Source organism: Brachionichthys hirsutus, chromosome 14 (genome assembly GCF_040956055.1).
Source record: "Brachionichthys hirsutus isolate HB-005 chromosome 14, CSIRO-AGI_Bhir_v1, whole genome shotgun sequence".
In the NCBI taxonomy this organism is placed as follows: domain Eukaryota; kingdom Metazoa; phylum Chordata; class Actinopteri; order Lophiiformes; family Brachionichthyidae; genus Brachionichthys; species Brachionichthys hirsutus.
In genome coordinates, this window is record NC_090910.1 from 7,023,083 (window position 1) to 7,051,074 (window position 27,992).

Below are 27,992 nucleotides of genomic sequence, written 5' to 3' on the forward strand. Positions count from 1 at the left end.
TTGTGGAAAAGTGTTTGATCTTTAACTCTCAAATAAAAAGAAGCTGTAATTACTGATCGTGTCCACTAGAGGCCACAGGAGGACTTCAGAGGGTTATGATCATCATCTCATGAGGCACTTGTGTCAAATCTGACTTTCTGGTGTAGCTATAGGTTAGTTCACTTCAACCTATTGAATCTTCAATCCGAGGAAACGCCAACCCCGCAGTGTTTATACTGATTAAAATGTAATTCATGATCTTTTGCACCAGCTTAATTTTTTCATTAGATCTACCGAGACTCCAGGTCTTAACCAAGCCCTAAATCATCTGTCCAAACACCTTCAGCTTTAATTATACTAATTACTTGAATTAGCAATGGCCAATTACTTTTACCTAATTTGGTTCTTGCAAGTAGTTGCTGTGCTTTATGGGTTGATTTCGATTTTATCACCTTCTATATAAGTCATTATATAGGATTGTGCCTCCTTAAATGAACCTTGGTGCAGGTTTTCTATTATATTCTGTCCTTTTCTTCTTCTTTCTTCCCCTCTTTCCCTCGTCCTTTTTGTCCTGTACCTCAAATGCTGAGAAAGTCAGTGAGGTTGAAGTAATGGCTGACTTCACTTGCCAGTCAGAGCCATCGACTGCTGCACACGCAACTAGAACCCCTGGGAATACAGTACCATCCACGCACATGAACCAGCCATCCATCTTCACCCAACTAACAGAGCACAGACAAAATAGTCATGTCTTCAGAATCCAATAACCATTTATTTGTCCCATCATTAATCGATTCCACATTTTGCCTGTGGGCTCTAAAGGGTAGCATCTCCTACACAACACTTCATCTCAGTCCCGTGGCTGATAGATGTGGTTGATCTGTTCCTTCTGGATAGGTAAGAAAAGTGGCCTCTCGTGGCTTTGCATTTCTTTATACCAAATACATTTCCAACAGAAGAGACTCATTAGAGGAACAAATAATAATGAGATCACTTGAAGTAAGGTTAATAATTTGAGTTTGGTTTCCCAACATTTCACTGTCTTTCATCAGTTGATGGCAGATGCTACGAAACATGCTGAGGAGTCACAAACCTCGGGGCATGGACTAATAATAGCTTTAGAATGCTGCCAAGGTGTCTGAGGGTGTTTTGGTGTATTTTAATTTAATACTGAATGTTTTCCATAGTGATGAAGTTCTCCACTCGCTTCCAGGCTGGTTCAATGTCTTCTTTGTTCATCTGACCTTCGGGCAGATGTCCTGACTCTGATTAAAATGCTGATGAACCCTGATGTCAGATGAGGCTGATAACACAATGCATTTTCCTCTCTTGTCCCTCCCCGGGCTTTGTGTATTGATATGTTAATTCTATATCTCTATAACGTCACTGCCTTTAGCTCAATGTGGGTGCACCTGTAGGCAGTCACCGCTTTATGTGTGTGTGTGTAAAGATGACATCATCTGTGGTCATCACCACTAGCTGCACTTTTCACCATTGAATCCAGATCCAGGGTAGAGTGGATCCGAGATCCAGGTTTTCTCCAGCTGCACTGTTGGAGTGGGGGTGGGACTGCACTGCAGAGACTGAGAGAAGGATAGATCAAGGTAGAGAGAGAGAGAGAGAGAGAGAGAGAGAGAGAGAGAGAGAGATGCTTTCCAGTGTCTTGCGGTGATCCATGGAGCGGAGAGAAAAAAGAGAAGAAGCTGGTTTCCATCACAAACTGTAAGGCAACACAGACTCTAACTCCACATAGGTAACTACAGTCTGATCCATGTGTGTGCATGTGTGTGCATGTGTACCTGCATGTCTTCATTTGTATGCCACGATGCACATGACTCATTGTGCCAGTGTTTGAATAATTCCCTTTCGGCCTCGGTTATTCTTACCCTAAATGAGATTTGCTGCTAAACATGATAAATTTAGCCTTTCTTTTTCATAATTTACTCTGAGATTGCAATTAAGGCCAATTTATGATGCTTTTGCAATTTCAGTGTAATTCAATGGCTGAATTAATTGGATTGCAGGGAAATTACACAGAAAATTAATGTGCGTCTGAGTCAGAAGCAAAATGATTCATCACAGAGTGTGGTTGTAATTGCTGTACCGGTCATGTGTGCGTTTGTGGGTTCGACTGTTTGTCTGGAATCCTGACATCCTGGTCAAGCAGGAAGCGAAAGGTGTCGGAGACTAATACGTGGGATTGCGCGCTCGTGCGTGTTTGTGTGTTCATACGTGTGTTCAGTATGGGAGCGTGTTGCAAACACAGCTCTACAACCAGCAGTCATGACTTTACTGCTGCTTTTATCTCAAACTATCCATCTTCCACCGCTTATCCTATTGCTTTCTTGATTCAACGGCTCGCCATGCCTCAGAGATGGTTTGTTCCCATCATTGCTCGTATGACAGCTGCACCAACAGTTTAGAAAAGACCACGGCACTCACCATCCAACACGCAATGGGACAAGGATCAAAATTCAATAATGTGAAGCTGTGGTCAGTGTGTGTGTGTCGTGGATGCCTTAATTGCCAAACCTTATATTTAACAGACCTTTTGTTTGAGAAAGTTTTTTTCAAATGAAATTAAAACAACTTACCGGTAAACACTTTATTCACGTCTTTTGTCTACAGGCTTTCTCTTTTTGTACTCCCTTGCTCTGTTTTTTGTATCACAAAGGCTGGTGTGATTGACACTAATGCTCTTTTGATAAGCCTTATATGCACTTTGATTAACACCACCCCACCCTTCTGTTTCTCCCTCCAACCCTAGCGTCAGCTTCCATTTGTTGCCATGGCAACTGTGTTTCATCTCCTCCACCCTGCCCCTCTATTTGAGTGCCCCTGTTGTCAACCCATTTCTTTCTCACTTTTCTCCCTTCTTTTTTCCATACACTCACCCATACACCCACACCTTGGGGGGGGGGCTTTTCTCCATCTCCATCCCTTCTCATGTTCCACTTTTCCCTGCTCTACCATCCCTTTTTAGAGAGGCAGCCACACATTCCCTCCCTGCTAGTGCAAATCCATCCTTCCATTTATCACGATACTTTATTTCTCAATACCTATCTCCCCCCTCCCCAACCTCTACTCTTAAACATTTGAATTATTCATGTGATGTCATCCTGGTGACGCAGCATCACACGGCGCAGTCCTCTGATTAACATGCTGACCTTGTCGCTGCTTGTTGTCTACATGTGTGTGTTTTCTAGAATTGCATATGGGAGGTGTCATTTATAGTATTTGGTACGACTTATTTATAGCTCATAGTTCTATTGATATGCATTCAGCTTATATTTCTGCATTTCACAGAGACAGCATTCCTATAACTCTATTGTATCAGTTTGTGGTGTAGCATAGTTGGCTGTACTCCATTCCAAGCTTCATGTTACCTCCCCTCTTCTGTGTACATATAAGATTTCATCGAGCTTTAAACCCACGACACCCATTGCCCATGCAGGTGTCAGTGTTCTTGCACCAACCTCTTGTTCCTCCAAATGGATATGATGCTATTAAAACCAATGAAGCACTTATTAGTGTCAGCCCAGCACTCATTTCATATTAAATGCATTGTGTTTATGGCTAATGCTGCACTATGTTAACTAATGATGCCTTCGAAGGAGCCATCGCTCATGAAATTACTACACCCAAAAAAATCTGAAACAGGAGAGGCCCGTTAGGTTTTTTTTTTACTCCCCACTGGGATTGGATGCAAAGTAGCCAGTTCCATTTGTGACACGGAGGCCATTAGCATTCACAAACGGGCTTCTGCAGAGATAAACGTATGCTCAGGCATACAGGTGAGGAATGATTCACATTCACAGTCTCCTTTCACAGGATAGTCATCAGTATTCTGCTCACTGATCTTGCTCTAATGCTGCAAGGCACCTCTTTTTTTCCTGTGTGTGTGTGTGTGTGTGTGTTACGTTTATTATGCACCCCCCCCCCCCACACACACACACACACACACATGCAAATATTTACTCTTGCATGCCATTTTCAAGGTGTGAAGTGATAGATAAATTCATCAGCCTGGCGGCGCTGAGCGTTGTTTTAAGTTAACTCATGTGAACAACTCGAGTACCACAACCTGAAGGAAATTATATGGTTTCCAAAAAGGACACAAATAACTTGTTTTTGACATATTTCAAACACACACAACCACAATACAGGCATCTGAGGGAGAGCTGGTCAGATGATGAATATGAAAAACAGTCAGATGGAGCTGATCTCTATTCCTGGAAGCACAATCAATAGCCCACACACACACACACACACACACACACACACTGGGTGACTTGTATTGGACCCATCAAAATGTAATAAAAAGAGGGAATTGCATTATAAGCCATGTCCAGATGCTCAGAACCCCATAATCTAAGATAACATGATTCATTTAATAAACACACACACAGAGCAGCATTCTAGGAGTCCCTTGTTCATATTTTGCTGTGGGGCTGTCCAAACAGCAGTTCCTGCTGGGTGTGGCTCAGTCCTGTAACGACAGAGCAGCCATGCATGTAAGAAAGCATGCGTAGCTCTGTTAGCATGTGTGAAGGAAAACGCGTTGCAGCCCTGCAAATGTTGAAGGCTGGTTAAAATCAGTTCACTTTTATTCTGGAGTTTTTACGCTGTGTGTATGTCTCCTGTTCATCATCGTTTAAATGTTTTTGGGGTTTTTTCAAAGGTGTAAGTAGCCAATTCAGTGATTGATTGCAGGACCATGCTACATTGTGGATGATTGATGTGACCATGAATGTGAGTCCACATTAGACAGGCGACGTTTCAACACAATGAGTGCTTGTCAGTGGATTTAACTCCTTAAGATTGCTTGTAAGGAATGCCCCAGGGTCGAATCAGCCTCAAGGGAACAATCAATCCCTCAGTCAACACTTTCCACCTTAAATATCTAAGAGTCAAAATCAATAGTTGCCTACAAATAATTCAGTCCGACACAAATGACAAAATCTACAATCTGCTCTTGTCATTCTTGTCCAAAGACTGTAGCAGTAATATAACGGCAGACGAAAACACTGGCATATCAGTCTGGATGCGACGGCTCCGGATGCAAATGGGACAAGCAGCCTTGATAGCAGAGCATGAAACAAACCTCTGTGAGGGTGTCCTTGATCTTTTTGTACACACAAAGGCAAGACAAAGTCCTTTCATAGGCCTGTGGCCACCGGCTGACAGTCACATGAGCAGCATGAGCGATTGCTTCAAATATCAAGCTGTCTCCTTTTCTTTTCCGCATCCTACGGAGACTCCGATTGCTGATTTTAAAAGATATCAAACCCAAATGCTATGCTAGTAAGACATTCTGTGAAGAGGAAGACTGGAGCAGTGAATAATTAAGTATATGTCCTCTAATTTGACATTAGAGGTCAACATCAGTGTATGTTCCTCCTCTTTCAGCCTTCTCCTCTCTCCTTTCAGTTATTACTCTACAGTGATTGTGCATTTGCAAACTTTATGCCTATCAGAGCTGTAAACTCAGTTCGAGTTTCAGATTATCAATTCGAGTTTCAGATTATCAGGTCTCTCGCAAACATCACGTGACGGGTTGGAAAAGTCATGGCCTGTCAAAACTCTTCATTGATCCTGGCTTCTCTCTGATGCTCTCTCTTTCTGTGCAGAAACCGGACACGTAGACCCATTCCTCATCGAGTACTACAACACGCCGGGCTTCGTCGGGTGTCTGTCGCGGGTGCAGTTCAACGGAATCGCTCCACTCAAGTCTGCGCTGAGAGCTGCTGCAAAGGCCGCCACGGCAACAGCTGCACAGCCAGACAGGAACGCTGCTGCTGTCTCTCTGGTGTCCTACCAGGGTAAACTGGTGGAGTCCAACTGCGGGGCATCACCTCTTACCATCCCACCAATGTCTGCTGCAACAGATCCCTGGCATCTGGACAACACAGGTCAGGATTAATCCAATAATCCTAAAGCAGCTGCACATTGAAGCTGAGCAAATGATCCTTTCCACACCAATATGCACACCTCGCCCATATCTTAAACAATTATGTTCACAAACACAATTGTTACACTTGTTGTTAATGTTGCATGGATGCAGTCTGTCGGCACTCGCATCCGTCTAATGACTTCGACATTCTCCTCGTCCTTGGTGCCAACGGTTCCTTTGGGAGTGCCGCGCAGCCAGAGATCAATCAAAACCATTGACGTGGAATCCTGGTCCAAAGTCTGAGTCAGCGCTCTGCATTTGCTCGCTCAGTATTTATTCTGCTTTACCTTTTCTAAAAACAGATTTAATCTATTATTCATCCTGCTCTCTGTCAATCCCTCTCTCATGGAGACCATTATCCTCAACTTCCTGCTTTTACATTTCAAATGTTCCATCTTTGCGCTAATCTTTTTAAGATCCTTTTCTCTATTGTCTCTCATTTTCAACCAATTTTCCTTTTTTAGCAGCTCATTCCAGGATTTAGAGGAGGGGGGGGCACATTCGGACAATTCTTCTATGAGGTTTCGTGTCTGCAGTTCCTCCTATGCTTTTACATTTTATTATGTGCGTAAAGACATAACTGGAAATTATTGTAAGAGATCTCAACATTGCCTCCTTTTTCACCCATCACCCCTCCACTCATATCTCTCCCAGGGAGAATCAGAGCAATTAGATGAAAAAAGAAGATGATTGCTGCTGACAGAGAATTATAATGGACGGGTGGGAGAAACAGCATCATTAACCTCTTCACCTGTCATGGATCTTTAATGAAATACTTGGAACAATGCAGCAATATGTTAAATAAACTCCACTAATCTTCCCCTCAGGATGCTCAGCTTTGGTTTATCCATCTAGTTGACTGTCTGATGTATGCACGCAGTGAAGCTGAAGCCAATATAAAAGAACTACTCTGCATTACGCTGGGTTGTGTCTTTGTTGGAGATTTCTTTCAGTATGAGTTTTGAATTTTCAAATTTTTTGGGGGGGACATATTGGTATTTTAGTGACATTGCATTGACTGCGTTCTTCTGTTTGGTATTTTTGTCACTATTTAAGATTATTTTATTAGTGTAACAGATTTAAAAGGGTGTGGACATTTTTCCATCTAATATTTGAGTGAATGTTTTGTTTTCTTGATGTATACAGATGCAGAATCCCCCTTCAATGAGGAAAGAGTGATTCCTGATGGCGTCAACAGAGACTCAGCCATCATTGGAGGTTAACATAGTTTGATAGCTTGACTCTCATAATATGATCCCTGACAATAAAATCTTACCTTGGGAATTTGGAGTCACATTGAGGACATTATTAGTTTGGAAGTCATTAAAGAAAAACAATATTTTCCTGATGGAAGTTTTTCATTGGATCCAAAAAAAAAAAAACTTCACTGAATCAGCACACTTTAAGCAACAATTTGTTCTTAGTTTTAAGTCTGCAATATTATTATATATTAAGGGAATACATGTAAATGCTCTACATCACCAGATCCAGAATATGAACTTGGATCCAGATCAGACCGTGATGTCATTTTTCTGCAAGCACGAATCAAAAATCAGTTGCCCCGACTCCACAATGAGGAAGAGTAAATCCAGAGGATAATCTGTATCAGCAACAAAGAACTTCATAAAATTACATTTCGTATTTTTAGTGTCATCCTGCTAACAGACAAGCAAACAGATGAAACTGTGCCAGCACAAATGTTGCCTTCTTTCCAGAGATAAAATATGAAACCACACTCATACCACTGTCATGCGATTATCTGAGTGCTTTAATTAACACTTCCTGGTAATTTACCCCCAAATAAATTCTGAATGACAAAATTAAGCATCCAGCATGTTTTTATTTATTTCCAACGACAACCGCCATCACTGCTGAGGAAAGGCAGTTGGACTTCATTGATTCAGCAAATAAAAGTCGTGTCAGTCAGCCATTTTCAGGATTTGCTGCCCACTGGCATAAAAACTGGATGGTGAAAATTAAAGTTTATTTTCATGAGGTAATTGACGTTTACTTCATAATCTGTTAAAGCAAAACTTACTTGAAGTGTTATGCTCAAATTCATTTTTTTTCTACCCAACCAGCTGTCTAAAATCCAGATAATTTGTTATCATGTATGAAGAATAAAAGCAACGTCGTTGCAAGCTGTAAGTAGAGTTTATTTGCTTTGTAGAAAATGACTATGTGCCGTCTTTCTGTGTCCTCCGCAGGTATCATTGCAGTGGTGATCTTCACCATCTTGTGTACTCTGGTGTTCCTGATCCGATACATGTTTCGTCACAAAGGCACCTACCACACCAACGAGGCCAAAGGCAGCGGGGAGTCTGCCGGGGAATCGGCAGACACGGCCATCATCGGGACAGACAACCCGGAAACCATCGACGAATCAAAGAAGGAGTGGTTCATCTAAGGAGCATTGATGGGACTTTGAGAGGAGCTATTTGTTAGACCACCAGGAGGTTTAATACAATCACCGATCACAGGCAAGATGAAGGAAAGCCCATTTAATAAGACAATAACCTCGCAGAGAAGGCGGGGATGTGGTAAAGACATGTACAGAAACCCTTTTTGTTTGTTTCGGTTTTTTATACGTCTATATCCAGAGTATTAGAGCGAGAAGAGGGACGGTGAAGCAGCAGAGCACAGCTGACTGTGCATGTATATACCAACTGGCTTGTCCTTCTTTGTATTGTGCTTGGGAGTTTTCAGGAGTCCTTTGAATACTGTATATGATAAATAATTATAATGGATCGCGTGACAACACAGATTTATTGCCAGCCTTGGTGGCATTTTTATTTTATTTTTTACCAAAAACAAAAAAAAATCTCACATCAAAAATAATCAGCTCAATATGCCCGACTTTGTTCAGGCTGTGTTCACGTCAGTCTGTCGGCACTCGCGTCCATCAAATAGCATGCCACCCGTGGCATATCATTGTACTATAGAGCTGAATATGGATGCCAAAAGTCACATTGTAAATAAATATTTTAAGTTATTTTTCTCAAAGATTCAGAGTCCAATACAAACAGTGAATACTAATGACAGATTTCAGATCTATATTACAATAATATATGTCTGTCAATTACATTATACAGTATATGTATGAAGTACAGAGTTTTATGTTGTATGTGCTTCATGTGAATCTTGTGACATCGGATTGTATGAGACATTCATTTCCAGACGGGTGTTTTTCAGAACATGATGGAATGTCATGACACTGCATGGCTGGTTCAGCTCAGCGTGGCCACTTTGCTGTTTTTATTTAGAACCAACGGGTGAAAACATGAGACTTTACTCATTCAGACTTGACTTGCTTTCTTTGCCAAACGCTTGACTCTAATGTCATTTCCGGATCAGAGTACACATTTGCGCTTTGAGTTGAGGAAATCTGTCAATTACATGTTACTGGGCTTTGGATTTCCAGTACGTGCATGTATCTGTGCGTATATGTGTAGGATTTGTTATATTTAACTATCATTGCACTTAGTATTCATTCATTGAATTTCATGCATTAACTGGGAAAGAAAAAAAAAAGGAGCACTGGCAATATTTGTTTGAGATCTGGGAGAGGCTAAAATGATATCTGGCTTACTAATCCACTGTGCCTTCAAGGCATCCGGTCATGCCGCCTTTCCCCGGAATATTTAACATCAACCTCTATAAAAAAAAAAAATCTAACTAACATTGTATGAATTTTCATTAATCTGAGTTTTTGGATATGTTTTGGCTCCATGTTTGAGTGTTCTCAGTCAAAGTCAATTTCTCTCAAATCCTAAGAATAAGGCTTTCAAACGTCGTAGCGTCGTGGGCAGCGGCATTGGTCAATAAGAGAGCTGCACATTCCACAACACCCAGGACGTGTAGAGCTACGCTCTGTGATGCACGCACAAACATGCATGTCTAATAGAGCATGTTGAGGTTGTTTGTTCAAAATGCAAGAGCAGCATGTTCAGAATGAAGAGGCTGCTGCTGTGTCGACGGTGAATCGAGCTTCACTCCAACAGTGCCGCTGCTGTCCAGCATTTAACACTCGAAGATGTACGTACACTGTATATTTTCTAACCATGTTGATTTTTCTCGTTATTGTTGGATATGTTTATCTTACTGGAGCATTTACAGAGCGTGTTCCAGTTGCCAACTTTGTTATTTTGTTGTAAATTAGGATTTGTCTGGTGAAACCGCCGCTGTCACCTCATCACATGAATGACGTTGTACATCACCATAGCCTCATGGTTGGGGGGCTAACTGTATATCAGACAGCTGGTGAACTCAGCCTGCCTTTTATTATGGCCTCAAAGATGACTTCCTCTGTCCACATATCATTCCTCTTTTCTTTTTTTTATAATTAAATTACTCAGAACACACATAAACAAAACACACACACACACACCCTTGATACAGTATAAGCTTTTTACACAATAATGGTAATAGATTATCAGCTCCAACAGACAAAACCATAGCCCATATGTTTTGCTCTCGGTTCTGTTAAGTTCAATAAAGAGTGTTTGATCTTTAATGTCAGTATTCTTCTCTATCACTTTCATATTGACGGATTGTAATCTATTGACATACACACTATTAGGAAGCACTCAAAGAAAGGCTAAAAAGCATGCATGCAACATATGGGCCCTCACAACAGCAGGCTTCCGAATCCAACCAATGATCATCAACTACTTGAAATAGTATATACAGTATCCCTTTATGGAAATCCACTGAAAATGATTGTGATCTCCTCTGCATTTAAAGGTGAGTGCCACACTGTTGATACAGAACCGCTACACATATCCATCATCAAACACATGACCCAGACCCAGATACACATCATTCCTACAGCCTTTATAACCTTCTTCGGCCAATTTCAAATTATACAGAACACAAACAATTTTTATTTTTTTTATTTTGCTTGTAAGAAATAAAGGTCAGCAATTGCAAAAGTCACGCATGTATGTCACCCCTTTATCACCCGTTTGTTGTTGCATTCTGCTGCTGGGGGCAGTATTCCAGACTCGGGGCTGTTCTTTGTTCATGACAATTTGCAGCTTTGCTTTGTTATAAATGCCTTAGTCGGGAGGACTCTTCTCGGGACACTCAGCTGTAAAAACGCAGCATTGGGAAAACAATGTGCAAAGGTCCGAGACAAATCCAAGAGAAGGCATTAATTGTCTTTGACTTACGGTTGTCAGCTAAGATGGAAATGTTTGTATCGTTGATCCCAGTAGCCTGAGAGAAACTTATAAACTTTTGCTTCAGCTCTTCGGTTATTATAGGCGAGCGACCTGCAAACACAGAATGGATTGATTTAACCTCCACCCAATCCTGACTACACCTACTTTAGAGGTCCCTCCTCCCACAGGATTGTTGTGTTGTGACTGACTTACTGAAAAGATTGTTGAGGATTTCCTCAAAGCCTCTCATAATCTTGTTCGTGTGGATCAGAGCATATTCATCATACTTTACATCAACAAAGCTCATGCTGTTTTCATTACCCCAAGCTGAAAAAGAAGAAATATACAAGTAAGGATGTTGAATCATTGCCTGCATTCTCATTGTGAGAAAAAATAGCCCAAATTTCATTTTTGCTTTTTTTTTTTTTTTTTTTATTCAGCACACCTCAAGCCCGAGTTTTTGCCTCCATAACCACTCGGGCCGCGGTACACTTGGCCTGCCAGTACCTGTCAGCTGCCTCCAGACTCCCACCAGTCAACAAGACGGTGTGCTCTACTCACTTGGGCTGATGAAGGTGAAGATTCCAGGCATGTCAGTTTTAGTAGCGGTGTAAGACAATTTCCAGCAGACATTATTATTCCTGGAGAGGTCAGGTCAGGTTACTCATCGTCCTTCTAGATCATCAGGAATCTTTGACAGTATAGGTGGTCCTCACTTAACGGAGTTATGTTCCGAAGATCCTGTCACTAAACTGTTTTGTCGTTAGATGAAACCAATTAACCGACAATTTGGCTGACATCTTGTGTGGTCTTGTGTGTGTGTGTGTGCGTTGAGAAGGGGAAGGATGTTCAGCAGTAGTTGAGACTAGACTAAGGACAGAAGTAAATATTTGTGAGCAGCACTCTAGCTTTATGCCGAGGAAGATTACCACAGGCTCAATGTTTGCACTGAGACTAGCATGAGGAAGTCTCGACGCGGCGTCTGAAAGGAATATCTTCTAAAATGGGAGAAGAATTAAAACAACTATTCGTCTTGCCTCCTCCCCATTCTGTAAATTGTGTTCCTCTGACAATATGTGCCTACATGTACAACTCTGCAGCCAGTGCATTCTGCTCGTCGTAACTCCGAATCGTCGTTAAAAAGGTACAACATTAAGTGAGGACAACCTGTATAATTAATTACTCACTTCAAGTTGGTAAAGGCCATGTGGATGTCCCCGTTTTCATTTGGCACCCACATGCCTTGGCCTCTCTTCAGTCCGCCAACGTTGTTCCTAAACCAATATGCATTTGTGGCAAAGGCGACCATGTACCACTTCCCTGCAACCTTAAAGAAATACATTTAAATAAATAACAAGACTACATAAAGGGTGAGATCCAAATAAAATTGCATCAAATTTATGTAATGTTTTTTGCCTTGGTTGTCAGAAAAACAGCGTAACTTTGTCATGGTAAAGTCACTCACAGGTCGGACAACAGCCTACCTATTTTGTTACTTTGCGCAAAACGTGACATTTCTCTCTTCTTCCCCATGAAAGGACACACATGTTTCACATACACTTCAAATTCAAATTCCATCAAACTGAATATACCCCTATTGCCCAAGACACCATTTAAGCACACCGTTAGATAGGCAGATTTACATGACATTTTTGTAGCAACCAGACAAATACCTGTATTTTTTTTACATCTCAAATATTTTGTTGACTTTTCACATGAAATAACGTGTTAACTGAAACACTAAACTGTATACTACATAAAGGATAATATCCTAATAAAATGGCATGACATTTCTTCTTTAATGTTTTTCCTGATTTTAAGACTATGAGCATGCATCTTTTACCTTTGTCGCATTAAAGTTGGACACAGGCTGGATGTCACCCCATGCAGCCCAAACATACATGAGGGCACATAGCATCCCCAGCACCATTTTTGTCATGATTCCTGATTCTTGGTCTGGGAGTCTCCAGTGGTCGTTTAAAAGGATCAGGGGGAAGTGAAGAGGGAAAGTCTGGCACAGGCCCTTTTTATCCCCTTGTCCCTTATCAATGCCCGCCCCCCCTTCCACCAGCATTATGGGGCACATTTGATAACACTCTTTTGTAACTCAACTTTGTTCCTTTTGAGTTCAACATCTGTTCTCCATTAACTACTGACCGCTATCCCACTCCACCAGAATTAGGGTGATTTGATAACACTCTTTTGTAACTCAACTTGGCTCATTTTGACCCCTATCCCACTCCACCAGTCTTACACAAGTGCAAACAGGCACATAGTGTAAGTGAATGAAATTTCAAAGCTAAATAGCTTGGATGTATTAAACATGATAGCAACCCATTGATGGCAATGCCATCTCACCACAGAATCAGCTGGTGGTGCAGAGGGAACTATTGGAGATTTAAACAGAAGAATAAAACAACATAATTATCCTTTTTTCTTTTATTTTATTGTAAATTGCATCACATTTGCATTTTTTAAAGTATTGTTGTTTTTACTTAGTATGGCCTTTCAAGAAATAATGCAATGTTCAGGTACTCCTAGGAGAATCTGAGTGGCACAGCTCTGTCGCTTCAGCACGTGGGCACACAATCTGCATTAGAAAAAGAGAGATGTTATGACTGATTTTCCCAGAACTTTTATGTTGGAGACTGTGTGTCATAAAGAATTACCACACTGAGATAAGCAGAGCCTTTGAACATTTATTTGGTTAAACTAATATGTGACACTCACGCAAAGGATTACAGCACTACAGTAATTGCAGTTATGTGTTATGGTGTATTTCATTATGGTGCATTGTGGGTGTGTGCATGTTCGTGCAAGCTGAATGCAGCTATGAAGCTTAGCTGGGTCATTCCTGGCTATTGGTGACTTTTCAGTGTGCAGACCTTCGTGAAGAAAATAATGCATTTTTCGTGTTTTTAACATTGTATCAGTTAAATGACATATTGAACCTTCTGGTACTTGTATTGGTAGAGCTCAAGCACTTAAATAATAATTAGTATTCAGAAATGAACTGTGAGAGTTTATATACCTAACAGGGTGGAATTATTTTTACTAAATTAGCCATTGCCCTATAAGAGCAAACTTAGATAGCTGTCTCTCCAGACTTAAACAGTACTTTAGTCTTATCGATTGAACATGCTTTGGAATTTTTTCAAATGTGGTTTACTTTCTTCATAATTTAGACTAACAGGGTGGAAATTTAAGATTAGGACATACAGATTAACACTATAAAACTGGCAAAAAAAAAAAAAAGGCAACAGATTGTTGATGCTCATCTCACTTTGCTCCTAGTATTTCCCTCCAAGAGAGAGATTACACTTCCTGAATGTTAGTTCATGGGAATTGTCATTTTCTTTCGTTCAAAAGGCTAAAACCCAGAAACTAACAGGGTGGAACGCAATTTCGGGGACACTCAATAAATTCAATAAAAATAATAAAATAACATTAATATAGCCATTTATATATATTTATAATTAAAGAGCTTTTAACTTGAACTACACAATAATAAAGACATATTTGTACTTATTATTATATTGCAAATGTTTCTCATTGAAACTGTAAATTTGCTTTGGGGACATCATAAAATGGCATCATGTATGTGCCTAAAACGGTCATTAAAATTAAATTAAAAAAATGTATTACATGCATTATTTTGTGTTAATGTGATACAGAAGACCTCAATCTATAATAAAAGCCTTTCATTATAAACATGTGATTTATTTTAAGTAAGATATTAAGAGTTATTTTTCCTGGGGACAGAAAAGTCACCAATAGCCAGGAATGACCCAGCTATCTCTAAAGTCCTTTGTGAATAAATGAGGCCATGTCACCTATTTGTGCAGCGTGATAGACATCTGGCCTCGATAACATACATGTTCACCCCCAAACAAGTTCAATTCATCAGCAGCTGTGCTGCTGCTTGGAATCGGGGAATTGAGAAATGTCCTGATAACGTATAGATAAGGGATATGTACCGGTACACAAGTCCAATCCTGTACACATGCGCAGGAGTAAAAGTACTTTATTTGGTTTTCAGATTAATCCATCACCTACGTTTACTTCTTTCTTTATGCTATTCTGATAATCGTCACGGTTGTTTCTTTCTCTCCACAGTTTATGTCTCATCTGATTACCGGTACTTACTGATTACATGGTCCTGGTCCACGGCACCACAGTGGCCTAAAGAAGATGGAAAACTACTATAAAGGCCACTGAGGAATGATCATTTCATTTTGATCATTACAGAAATCATCTGCATGGCTTATTGTGCCACCCAGTGTTTAATATTGCAGCAGGCAGCAGTTCATTTCTATCAATTTTTAAGTTGGGTATAGACTTACTGTATGTTGGGAAGGGGAAGAGGTATGCCAGGCCCATATTTTGTTTTTCTGCAAGCTGCTCAAACTTGGTCAACATTGCCTCTGACAAATTATCTACAGACCGCCCTGCAAACAGAACAGAACAACATTACAAATGTTTTTTCTTATTTATTTATTTTTACAGAATATAGGATCACAGAGCTACCATCGGGCTTTTCAGATGTACAGTATAATAAATCTTATTAAAAGAGCCGGCTCAGTCTGTGGTTGCCCCCCCCCCCCCCCGCGCCCACACTATGGGAGCCTTAAGTAGCTCCTTCAGAGACAGACTCAGACACCCTCAGTTTAAGAAGGAGCACTTCCGAAGGTCTTTTGCTTTTTCTGAAGTTAGACTGTATAATGCTGCAATGCAACCTGCTGGTCCCTGGAATCATAATTGATGTTTATAATATTAACACTGTTTACACTTTGGGATTTTTACATCCTCCAAAAGTTAATATTTTTTGTGCTCTTTAGTTGTAAAGAGTGTGGCTAATATAATAGACAATGGACCATATACCGGTAATTATTGTATTCGTAATTAATGTTTCCCTTAATTTTCCTTTATCTTGTCTTTTTGAGCTGCTGTGACGGTGAACTTTCCCCACTAAGGGGTCGACACGCTGGAGAGACTAATGTCTCTCGGCTGGCCTGGGAACGCCTCGGGATAACTCCAAGAGCTGGAGGAGTTGTCTGGAAATCCCTGCTGAGACTGTTGCCTCCGCGACCTGGACTCGAATAAGTGGTGAAAGATGGATGGATAAATGAAGTTTATCTAATCTCATCTCATCTTTTATCTTAATACCAAACTAAAGGCACGTGCATGAGGTACGGACCATAGAGCTTCATGGTGACCTTTCCCCGTTTCTGGTAGTGCATGATAACGTGGGAGTCGTAATCCGTGTCCACAATCACTATCTCAGTGGTCAGCTGAGGACTAGTTCCTTATGGAGAAACCAGAGAGCGCTATTAGTCAAAGGAATACTGCACTGCACGGCTGATCAATGAAGATACTAAAGTGAGGCACTGACCTTTGAGGGTAAGCTTGCCTGGAGTTGCCGATAGTTCATAGACTTGCAGTATCTCCCAACACCGGTGATTACTGAGGAGATAAGAGTTTGTGAAGCTGAGACATGCGGTCAAAGTCTCAGTCACCAACACATTTTACAATTGTTTTCTTCACGTCCATGTCCTTAAGAAGGGTGAAAAATCAGGGGGCTAAATGATCTACTTCTAAATTAGATTGTAAAATGTAGTTGATTATCAGACACATTTTTTTCATTGTTTTTTTTTATTTAACCATATTCCTCAGACAGAACTAATTATCTCAGCGGTTCCTGAAAAGGAAGAAACTATTTACATCTGCTTGAGACAATTATAGTTTAGAACTCTTGAATCACACAAAAATGTGTCTGAAGGTCCCAGGAAAATCACACGCTCTTGCGATTGAAATGATACATTGGGCTCACTGCGAAAGGCAGATCACAATGACCTCAAATTTCTTTCATGGATGAGGAGACGCTGATTGAGCTTTTGCCCCCTCTGCTGACTTATGGAGGTACTGGAGAATTCAAGTGAACTACATGGATGCTGCCACATGGAAATGAAGATACTTACTGTCGGGTTTTAGTGCTGACAGACAGTGTTTGGTCAGAGGCCGAGTGATGAGTGAGGGTCATGACTGTGGGCTCCACCTTGGTTCCATGATTCATCAGGTAAGCGCATTTGGAGGCGGTGTTTAGCAGGTACCATGTTCCTGTCATCTGCAATACAGAAAAGCAAAATGAGGCACGCACATGAATCTGGGTCCCAGCTATTCATCCATGTTCTTGTAGATGAGACAATCGTACAGCTGCTGCTATGGCAGGGTGCACCTGGGACGTGTCGCCAGGCCACACAGATTTCTTCATCTTTCCACATGAATGGACACGCGTGTTTCACATGCGCTTCAAATTCTATCACACTTAAAATCTCCCTTTTGCCCAAAACACCATGTTGACACAATTGCACAATAATTTCCAAATATCCAGCCTGAGCCCTCACATTGGCCCGTAGATAAACAGACTGACATGCCTGCCTAGTTTATAATAAATATGACAATTTGTTAGAACATTTCTGTTTTTAGATTAGGTACTTTCAGGCAACAACCAGTCAACTGCCTGTATTTTTATTTATTTATTATCTTAATTCATGTGAAAAGTCAATAAAATATTTAACAGGGTAACTGTACACTTAGTGGTCCTTGACTGGGAATGAAAGTTAGAAATGGTCTCTCAAAACAAAACCAGTTCAGCTTCTCATTCTGTCTTTATTTAAAAGCAACAATGATAGACTTTGTATGAAAAGGAAAAACATCTATAACTATTCAGTAATTGGTAAAAAAAAAAAAACACTTGATACTCAGATATAATGTTAGGATAATGACAGAATGATCTGTATCACTGTTGGGTTCTTACCCGCTGTATGTCTACGTTCTGAGCAGGTGGGGTCAGGCTGACTGAATCTATTTTCGGCTTCTTTGGAGGTCGTCTCTGGGGTCTCGGTCGACTCTTAGCCCCCCCTACAGCTTCAGTGGATCCCCAAAAACACACACCTAATGCTACCACTGCAACCACAATACGCCATACACCAACCATCCTCACAAATATTAACTATTTACCCCCTTGAGGATTGCCACAGATTCTCCTAAACTCTTTCCCCTTTCTTTTGGTATTGGCTTTTCTGTCCCTTTTGTTTCTGTCTACCGTCTGTTATTCTCTGTTCAGGTCATCCTCAAAAACACACACAGAATGAATAAATGCACATGGAGCACAAACAAGCACTGACACACAGAGGATGACCTGTCAAGTTAAATATTAACTGGCTTACTGGCAGAAATGACACCAAACTGCAGCATGGTGGTGTGTATCTGGATTACAGTGGCAGCCAATACACTTCCAAAAATGAATAAGCTCTACAGCACATAAAGCTTGAGCATAGATTCAGGGAACAAACAAAATGGGCATTTATTGACAAATTATTATGCTTCAACCAAGCATTTAAAATTGAATGTTGTACCAGATTTAAAAACACATAAAGTCATAACTCCCTACACTTTGCAATCTCTGCAGAAAAAGATGCATTGTGAATTTAGGGATATTTGCTTTTGTGACATCACTGGGTTTAAATGTCAAGATGCTCATTTTAACTAGAATTGACTCCATTAACATTAATTTAGTCTATCATTTGTAATTGTTTTGTTGAGTAGAAATAATTAACAAAATGTGAACTGGTTTGGGGAGGATGTCTGTCATCTGAAAGAGGGATTTTGAGTTTGGGTTAACCATGTAATGATCAGCATATTTGCGGACTTTGTCGACTCTCCGGCGTTCAAGTCTCTGAATTGAGCTGGATTCGTTGTCTTTCCATTTGACAAACAACCACAGGGAGTCAATTTCCAGTAGAACTCTAAGACCTGTTCCGGTCCAAACCATGGAGTGATTGCTCTGACTCTGGACTTTGGACCTTCATTGTGTCTCCTAAAAATACTGGTCTGCTAAGAAGAAACACACAGTTTTGTTTTTGATGATTTAGCCGAGTTTTTATTATTCATCAGTTTTCTTGGGTTTCTGGTCTCTGCTTTTAAAGGCGAGTGCCACACTGTTGATACAGAACCGCTGCCCTGTTGGGCCTGGTCCATCTTCAAACACATGACCCAGATGAGCATCGCACTGCATCAAACACACACACAATAGACATAAGACAAACAAAGGTACAAACATTATGGTCGAATCTGAAGAAATATTACTCATTCTGAATGTAAAGCATGAAATAAATGTTCAATAATTCTATCAATACAGTTTAATAAAATGTGTACTTTAAGCCAGAAAGAAATTACAGCAGGTTTAATCAGCAAAGATGGACTTTGGTTTCATGTCTGAGCTCATCACGACTCACACTTTTACAAAGCACCTCTGTCCCGGTGCTACCCAGGCTGTTGTCAGGACGACGAATGATGGAGGTGAGGCTTTCATCCTCTTCCCACGTCCCATGAGCTTCTTTGAATGACGGCCAGCCTGTCCCAGAGTCATACTTAGCCTCTGAGCTGGCAAGCCAGACAGGGACATTTATCAGTGAGTATTACCAAATAAACACCTAACACCTATGAGAGGAAATACTCACTTTAAAACACAAACTGTTACCTGAAAAGTGGAGCATCGCAGCAGACACAGTGGTACATGCCCACTTCTGAATGGTTTAGGTAGATCCCACTAAAGGGCTAAGGGAGAAACACATAAAAACAGGATTGATAGGGTTTACTATTGACTGCTTAACATTATGTGGATGTTAATCCAGCAATTTAATTCCTTGATTTTTTTGCTTTCCACATAGAGGACAATCTTAGATTAAATTAAAACTAATTAAAATAAGGCTGGACCAGTTGAACTTGTTGACCAGGCCAACAATACTGAGGTGAGCAAAGTCCACCTGAACCTGTGCTGTCGTTCATTGGACAATGCATAGTCATGTAAATATGGCTGATCATTTTAGTTTGACGCACGCATTGATGAGCAAACGGTGTGCAGGACTCACCAGCTCAGTCCCCCTTTCTCTGGTGACTACATACTGTTCTGGAGTCAGTTTCTTTTGCCAGTCTTTAGTCTCATCATAGCGGATTAGAGACTTCAGGCCTGCAGAGAGCACGGTTCAACATAAATGCAATAATTCACAGACATTTGATGTGGAATATACTGGAAAAGAACCGAATCTGCCGGTCCGGATATCATACAAAAAAATGCAACAAATAAGAGATAGTAATCATTGATGATATAACAGGATGTCCAAAACATTTTCATAATAAAACCCACAATTACGCAACAGACCCTACAGAGACTGTGGAGGCGCAAATTAAACATACTTTTGACCTGGAGGACTATTAACTGTTGAAGGGCATCCGATTGGAGTCGGTAACGTTTCTGGACAAAGCGTCACTTGGTCGTTTTAACGTGCGAAAATACGTTGCGCCATTATTTCATAACATCCAGGGTTCACGCGGAAAACAACACCACGGCGCGCCTGCAGGCGGTTTTACCCCCCCGCGGTAATATACAGGATATATCTAGAGAACTACTCAAGCGTCCACGCAGTACCTTGAGACGTGTACACGGGACGGATGCGCGCTGGGATCCTCCTCGGTAACGCCGCGATTCTGGCTGTGGAGTGAGGAGGAAGGACCGCGAAGAGACGCGCTAAGACGCGAGACATGTTGGACAGCCGCCGCGGCTCAAACCGCGCCACTGGAGGCGAGTGCGCTCAATGCGCCCGCCGGGGGCAATGCGGCGTTTTGCGCGTGTAACGCGGTCACAAGCACGTCATCAGGCGGTGTCACAGTGGACTGGACTGGGTCACAGCTTTTTATTGCTTTATCATGCGTGAATATGTGTAGCAGGTTCACGTCAGCCTGGTGATCTACGGGAGAATCCGATGATAAATGTCTTACTTTTTAAAATTCAAACTGAAAGTCCAACCAAAAGATGTAATGAGAAGTCACGGAAAATCCGGCACATAAACTTTATTTTGATATTGAGCAATCCATGCATGCAGTAACACAAGCAAAGTAAGTAATAGAGAAATGTATACTGTATTCATTTAATGATCAAATGACAACAGCTCGGATTTGCTGACTCTGCTATCAACAATGTGAATCCTTTGTGGTACAAAGCCAAAGGTTAAAACAAAGTGTTATCGTAATCCATACTCATACGCACGACTGAACGGTTTGAATAAAACTAAAGTAAACCCACATTAATATATCGATAATGCAGCTCAGTAAACGGTCACAGAGTGTCCTGCAGTATCTCTACACAACAGTGTTCGTCTATATTGCCTGGTACTGCTCAGCAGGAGGGGTATTGGTCCTCAGCAGTCGGCCAGGCTGATGCATCAGGTCCACGATGTAGCGGCAAGGCTGTGAATGACTCCCGTCGGCGCTGGGATTCACACCGAAGAGGAGAATCTCGTTCCAAACCCGGTCATACTCTCCCCTGACAAGTGTGCAGCTCATTCCGATGCAATCAGCCAGAAACTGTAAAATACCAGAGAGGTTTACATTTCACCTAAAGAAACTGGGAGGCTGAGAGGCGACGTTGAGAACAGAATGTACAGTAGGTCAGTGGTACCTTGAAGAGAAGCGCTCTGTGCCCGTAGCTTCCCCTTCTGATCAACCCAATGGGAACAACATTCGACTGCAGCCGGAACTTGAGCTCGCTGATGTGCAGCATCCACTGGAATTCATGCAGCTTCTCCATCTCCACGGCTCCACCCATGGCTTCACTCACCAGCCTGCAACCCAAATGCATGGAGACAACATGTATTGAACATTTTAATACGCGTTTTGACTTCTGAAGTCTCACAGTAGTATGTTGTTGTTTTTCCGTCGGTATGGTTGTGGAGATTTGAGAACAATGCCTGCCGATGATTTAAATTAAGTTAATCCTCTTTTAAATACGTGATTATATCTCTGCATGTTTATTGCCGGTACTTGTAATCTTGATTAAAAATCACCTGGCCAGGGCAGCGTACCGCTCTCCATCGTCCCCCAGTGAGAGGATGACTTCTTGAGCTTCTTTGACTAGAAGTTGCAGTGGGACATCCTCCATCATCTGCCACGGGACCTCTGCAGGGGACCCAGGTTGGGTCTCATCTTTCTGCTTGTTATCCTTTTTCTTCTTCCTTTACGGAGAGAGATAGTTATTTCAATTGAAGTCAGTATAAGGGAGAATTTTACACTCAAATTTAACAGCCTTACTGAAATTACACCTACACGTAAAATGAACTAATAGTTGAATTTGTGTCAAAATATGTTCAGAAAAGATATGGACCTAAAACAAATACTATCCAAGGATCCTATATTTTTAAAAACCAGGCAATTGATTAATATTACAGTATTGGCAATAAAAAATGAGTTACACATAGAATGCTAAATGTCCCTACCACCCGACACCCGCTCTTACTTTGTTGTCTTGCCTGTGTCTCTTGTTGGTGCAACGCTCTGCTTCTCTTCTGACACCTCCACCGTCTTTCTGCCACAGAAGAACAAGAATAAAATGATTCTCAGGGCTGAAAAAAAAAAACAATTTATTCTTGAATAACATCAAGAACAAAGGATCATCTATTATTGAACATAAACGCAAAGGGTCATTTTACGGACAGTTTTTCTATATTCGCTATTGTTTTTGTTACACTGTCTGCTATGAGAGAAACGTCTGCAAACAAATGCATGGAAAACAAACAATAATAAGTAATAACCATGTTAACTTTCACTTCTGCTTTAAATGAACTGTATGTGTAAGAAGAAATCTAGAAGGCTCCCAGTTACTAAATGTCACACAAAACATCTTTTCATCCATCTGACAAACAAAAATATATAGGATCTGCTTTCAGGGCACTTCCACTGCTATTTTAGAACTGTGTCCCTAAATATTTAATATGTATGGTTCCAAAATGTTTGTTTAGCTGCTCCCCTTCTTGTCTTTCCAGTCTACACATTCATTTATTCTTGAAATATTCTGCAGAACAAACAGGAGGAGTCAAGTAATAGAAGTTGTACAGTATGTTGCACTGCAGTTATCCACCCATAAGATAAAGAATGTAATAGTAAACTATTTCTAGTTGCTTTATGAAGTTTAAGAAACAAACCTTGGGGCATTTCAGCCATGGATCCATTACATAACACACTGATTAAGTATGTCTGAGATGTTGTGTGTGTTCTCATCCTGAATGAATGGGGTGGATTTGAGGTTCCCTGAAGGGGCACTGCTCTGTTTGGCAACGTTAGTTCAACAAAATGCTGAAGACTTGAAGCATTAGTTAATGTGTGCATGTAGAGCTTTTAATACACATGTTTTATATTATAGTGTGCATGTATCTTAAGCTAAGTGTGCATGTATGAGCTCATGTGCATGATCACAGTTATGCAAGTCCTAGCCCAAGTGTGAGTCCATTATTCTGAATGCAGGGGCGTTGTTAACCTGAGTGTGTTGCCATCTTAAAAAGAAATAGGCCCGTTTATGCTAGCAGGGCCCACTGAAGGTAGTAGGGAACGAAAAAGAAGTGGAGCACTGGATTGGAGCAGAGGAGGGGAGGGTAATACAAAAAGAACGGCCAAAAAGATTTGTAGCGACGCACTGCATGTTGTCTGGCAGCGTCGACATTTTGTCACAGTCGGCAGTCACAGTTTGGGTGGTGAGGAGTTTAGTGGGATGAATTTGTTGCATACAGATAATAATTAATGATTATTTGTTATTTCTTTATAAAGGATTCTTTGAATATTAACACAACAAACAAAACAGATATCAAGAAAACCTACTGCACTGCTGTGTTGATAGCAATGATAGGCTGTTGCTGGTTCACAGGCTGCTTTGACAGCTCTTCTAATGTCAGAAGCCGCTGACCTGCATGAGTCTAAAAGAGAGAACGCAGAGTCATGTCACACCTCAACATTTTATATCATTTCCATTTAATTTATGTCTTTCGAAGTGGCTGCCATTTCACATGTATGGCATGCAGACATGAACACACCTTCCCAGCATCATAGAAGCCATCTCTGATCACATCGGTCATGGTCAAATGGCCTGTCAGGCTATATTTAGTCGATATATTGGAGTTAAGCAGACAGGTCAGGGCCAACTTGCTGTAATTGTTCCTACGACTCACTGATTGGTTGATTTCCAGAAGCATTTCCAGGGCACTGATATAAACACAAACAAGCATTTTCAAAGATATAATAAAACATGAAAACACACACTGATGTGCATGCCTAATAAAATGTTCATTTGTGATTATGCAGTCACTTATTGGTCCTATACTGCCATCTATCGTCCATACAAGAAACTACACTGAGTTGGCTAATTATCCCCTCCTCAAAAATGTTTCCCCAGTTCTGTATTCAGTTATTCATCAGTCATGTCTTGGTATCAAGTTATCTACTATCTCCGACTCTTACCCAAATTTCAAGATCTCCAAAGATGTGGGTTCGTCGTTGGCACAGACTTTAAGAGCCAGACATGCGTTGTGCAATACATCCTTGTTATGGGAGTGCAGCAAATTGACCAGTGGTTGAAGGCCTCCAGTACTTCTTAGCTATGAAAGGCGTGATGAATTCATGTAAAGTAAAAACATATACAATATTTTTGGGCAACTTGTAAGAAACTATTACTACTACAAACACTGCTCCAAGTAAGACAGCATTAGCACCAACCTCTTCCCTCGCAGCTTTATCACAGGCCAGCACTGCCAGGCACTGGGTGGTGTTGATCAGGACCTGTTTGTTTGTGGACTTTAAGGTCTCCACCAGAGCCTGTATGGCTCCATTTGACAGAATTCTGGGAAGGATGAACTCCTGACTTGCCATTTTTCTAAGGATGGCAGCAGAATTGGCGACAGTCACAAGATTGCTTCCGTAGAGTTGCTGGACAAGGATCTTGTCGGCCCCTGCTTCATACACGGCACTGAAAGAAATTGAGATGTGCAGATTTATTAGTAGGATATATTTCTGTTAGGGTCATAACATGTGTAAAGATGTAAACATGCGTACATGACTAGCCACTGATTGGCTAGTCATGTACAAATGCTCTGGTCTTGTCTACTTCCCACTAATAATGGGAGGAATCTACAGATCGCTGTTGCAGGTTACTGAAAAGAATAATTCAATCTCGGCCAAAACAACTTTCTTCCCCACAGTCACACTTCCTCTTTGTCAGACACTTGGAATCGATTTAACGGAAATCTCTGACACCTCAGAACATTAAAAAAAAATGCACTCGGGTTGTCTGTCACTCACAGCGCGTTGAGTTGGCTGCTATGCGTGAGGTTCAAGAGGGCCTGGGTTGCTGCCTCCCTCAGCATCAAACTCTCACTGTTCAGGCACTGCACTACTGCAGGGATACCGCCTGAAGCACACAGATGTGTAGCACGTTCACACTTTCTTGGGGTGAGTGGGTCTACGTTATTGCGGCTGTGTGAATTTGTGTTTACCCAGGTCTCTGAATCGGTTTTTGCTAGCTGCGTGAACACTCGTGGCAGACACTGCTTTGCACGTGGCTGTTTTAACACTGACATCTGCAGCAGACAGGAGCTCGACCAGAACCTTCTCCACATTCTGCTCATGGAGCAGTTCACAATTCTCAGCTACACACACAGCCATGCACCCAACGTGCACGGACACACAAAACGACAAACAAAAGAAGACACACGGTGAATGAAATAAACATTAGGAATGAAAAGATTATGGGAACAATTCTTATATCTTGCATCGCTCGGTACGTACAGCTCTGAGCGGCCCTGGCAATGCATTTGACTGCATTTGACTGGATTCCAGGCGCGTTGGGGGTGTGAACGAACTCCAGGAGCCTTGTCAGTCCTCCACCCTTATGAATCATCTGGAGATACTCACTGTCACTCAGACAGTTTGCAACTACTTCTAAGGCCTCATCGTGAAGGTCGTTGAATTTCTGTTAATGATAAATATATATATATAAAATTGGGAGAGAGGATAATCATCAGTCCCCCTCCCCATCACTTCTGGTTATACACGTCTCTCACCATTCTATAAAACGTTATATTATGTTCATATAACCTCAATCTGTTATCAACCTGTACATTATGTTGATATCATTCATATAGTAGCATATCCCCCAGTATATATTTATGCATTTTAATCCATGTTTATTCTAATTAATCTGTATATTTGTCTACACAATCTCTATATTATGTCTATGTCCATCCATAGAAACCCACATATTATGTCTAGCTGTATAGAATGTTCATAGCACCAAATCTGTGTACATAACAAGCGTAAATTATTTTTCTGTCTAGTAACTGGAATGTGTGTGTGAATGGGTGAGGTCTAATGTAAAGCGCTTTTGGCACCGTGAAGGTGTAAAAAGCGTTTTATACAGTAAGTGCACTTCTGGTTAGGTGCTAAACTGCATTTCATTACCTTGTTCTTGCACAAGTGTAATGACAATAGAGAATAGAGTTGAATCTAACCTGACCTAAAGAGCCCCCCCCCCCCACACACACACACACACACCTACCGCATTACTGAGGATATCCAAGATCTGCTCAAAACCTTGCTGTTCTCTGAAGGCATCACGTGTATCTTTATCAGTGGTGACATTCTGCAGTGTTTTTAAAGCCAGATGCTGAATAACAGGGAAGTCTGACTTCAACAGTTGCAGAAGTGGAGGAATCCCACCCAACTCGTGCACTGCCTGTCGATGTTTGTAGTCCTTCATGCATACAAGACAAAATATGGAAAAAACAAACGTTTAGCGAAATTATCTCACCCATCCCGAGACGATGCTTTTTTTTAGATATAGACAAAAAAAAAAAAAACACTGTAAATGCACAACCTTGTGAATTTTACCAGGCTGCCAACTTTAAATCACCTGAACCAGGTTGAATATGGTTTCCAGTGAGTTCTTCTTTACATCAGGGTCTGGACTGGAAAGCAGCTGGATTAAAGGTAGCAGGCCTTTGCTGTCAAAAATCTGGGCCTTACAGACATAATCCACCGACAGAGAGACCAAGCACAGTGTTGCAAACTCATGGGTAACCGCATCCTCTTGAATAGGGGAGAAAAAAAATAAATGTGTTATGTTTGGTTTATTACAGCTCATGTTAAGTAAATATCAAAATTTGAGTTTGCGATCAAAATGACTCACCTTCAGCTGACAGTCTCTTAATGATTGATGGAATGACGGTGGAAATGTCTTTTTTCAGAGCATTCTTTACATCACCTTGCAATTAAAACAGGAGACAAAGTGAACAGCAGCAAGGCAACAAAACAACTCCATCTGATCTGCCGGACTCACCGTTGGAGGCCAGGATGCCCAAGGCCATGAAGGCCTTACGTCTGACCAGTTCGTTGTTGTGATCAATGAGTTGACAGAGAGGCTCCAGCGCTCCAAGTCCCACCAGAGAAGTCTTGTTATCGTCTCCTAACAACAGGTGGAGACAGCGAACTGTAAATGTGTGTACGGTGCCAAACACCCGAGTGCCCAGTGGGCTTTTACTGCAACATAAGATGCGTTGTTATTATTAAAGGATGGAGTGATTGAGATTTTAAACATGACTCATGATATACAATAATTATGCAAGCGCAGAGATAGCACGAGAGTGCTAATCACCTGTGTATTTAATGCCTCTCAGCTGCCACGTTACTCAAAAAAACACATCCGTGCAATAAATGTCTACGGGTTAATGGTGGGACGCTTGCCTTTCTCTGCAAATACGTAGATCGCTTCGCAGGCTTTGGCAAGGACTTCCTCCTCTGTAGAGTTCAGCAGCAACACCACGGTGCCCGGAGTTTTGCCCTCTATAAGCAGTGGCTCGAACTTGGAGGAAAAATAAGTAAATACTTCTTGTGTTATTTTGTAAATTTGTGTTTTAGTGGGCACCACATTGAAACCCTCCAGGAACATGTTTGTGGTCCTTCTCTCACCGTTTCCTTGCAAGGAGTGTCGCTCTCCTTCACTTTTCTCCCCATTCTGCGGC

General features: G+C 41.2%; 5 protein-coding genes across 5 annotated transcripts in view; 1 reads left to right on the forward strand and 4 right to left on the reverse strand.

Annotated features, from left to right (window-relative positions):
- Nucleotides 1-8,339, forward strand: part of cntnap2a (contactin associated protein 2a) — a 185,463-nt gene extending 177,124 nt beyond the window's left edge. The window contains exons 20-22 of the mRNA XM_068748225.1: nt 5,610-5,891; nt 7,079-7,150; nt 8,140-8,339. Of these exons, the coding sequence (XP_068604326.1) occupies nt 5,610-5,891; nt 7,079-7,150; nt 8,140-8,339 (554 nt within the window). The remainder of the gene's footprint in view (nt 1-5,609; nt 5,892-7,078; nt 7,151-8,139) is intronic.
- Nucleotides 8,340-10,811: 2,472 nt separating this feature from the next.
- On the reverse strand, nt 10,812-13,033 carry LOC137903935 (lipocalin-like). The gene is made up of 6 exons (XM_068748108.1): nt 12,938-13,033; nt 12,282-12,421; nt 11,656-11,735; nt 11,308-11,421; nt 11,104-11,205; nt 10,812-11,021 (listed from the first exon to the last, which is right to left on the reverse strand). Exons 1-6 carry the CDS (start codon nt 13,031-13,033, stop codon nt 10,990-10,992), a joined length of 564 nt encoding a protein of 187 aa, XP_068604209.1. The 3' UTR covers nt 10,812-10,989.
- A 514-nt stretch (nt 13,034-13,547) lies between these two features.
- On the reverse strand, nt 13,548-18,091 carry c8g (complement component 8, gamma polypeptide). The gene is made up of 7 exons (XM_068748126.1): nt 17,912-18,091; nt 17,073-17,218; nt 16,487-16,557; nt 16,292-16,399; nt 15,438-15,542; nt 15,241-15,276; nt 13,548-13,684 (listed from the first exon to the last, which is right to left on the reverse strand). The coding sequence occupies exons 1-7, from the start codon at nt 18,089-18,091 to the stop codon at nt 13,665-13,667; spliced, it is 666 nt and encodes a 221-aa protein (XP_068604227.1). The 3' UTR covers nt 13,548-13,664.
- Nucleotides 18,092-19,015: 924 nt separating this feature from the next.
- On the reverse strand, nt 19,016-20,771 carry msrb2 (methionine sulfoxide reductase B2). Its single transcript, XM_068748106.1, has 5 exons — nt 20,585-20,771; nt 20,028-20,125; nt 19,637-19,713; nt 19,392-19,539; nt 19,016-19,165 (listed from the first exon to the last, which is right to left on the reverse strand). The coding sequence occupies exons 1-5, from the start codon at nt 20,697-20,699 to the stop codon at nt 19,040-19,042; spliced, it is 564 nt and encodes a 187-aa protein (XP_068604207.1). The 5' UTR covers nt 20,700-20,771; the 3' UTR covers nt 19,016-19,039.
- Nucleotides 20,772-21,312: 541 nt separating this feature from the next.
- armc3 (armadillo repeat containing 3) lies at nt 21,313-27,984 on the reverse strand. The gene is made up of 16 exons (XM_068748133.1): nt 27,940-27,984; nt 27,715-27,832; nt 27,311-27,436; nt 27,161-27,235; nt 26,885-27,060; nt 26,531-26,725; nt 25,762-25,945; nt 25,470-25,622; nt 25,276-25,384; nt 24,694-24,943; nt 24,439-24,575; nt 24,015-24,183; nt 23,806-23,897; nt 21,999-22,166; nt 21,614-21,776; nt 21,313-21,519 (listed from the first exon to the last, which is right to left on the reverse strand). Exons 1-16 carry the CDS (start codon nt 27,982-27,984, stop codon nt 21,313-21,315), a joined length of 2,367 nt encoding a protein of 788 aa, XP_068604234.1.
- Nucleotides 27,985-27,992: the final 8 nt, after the last annotated feature.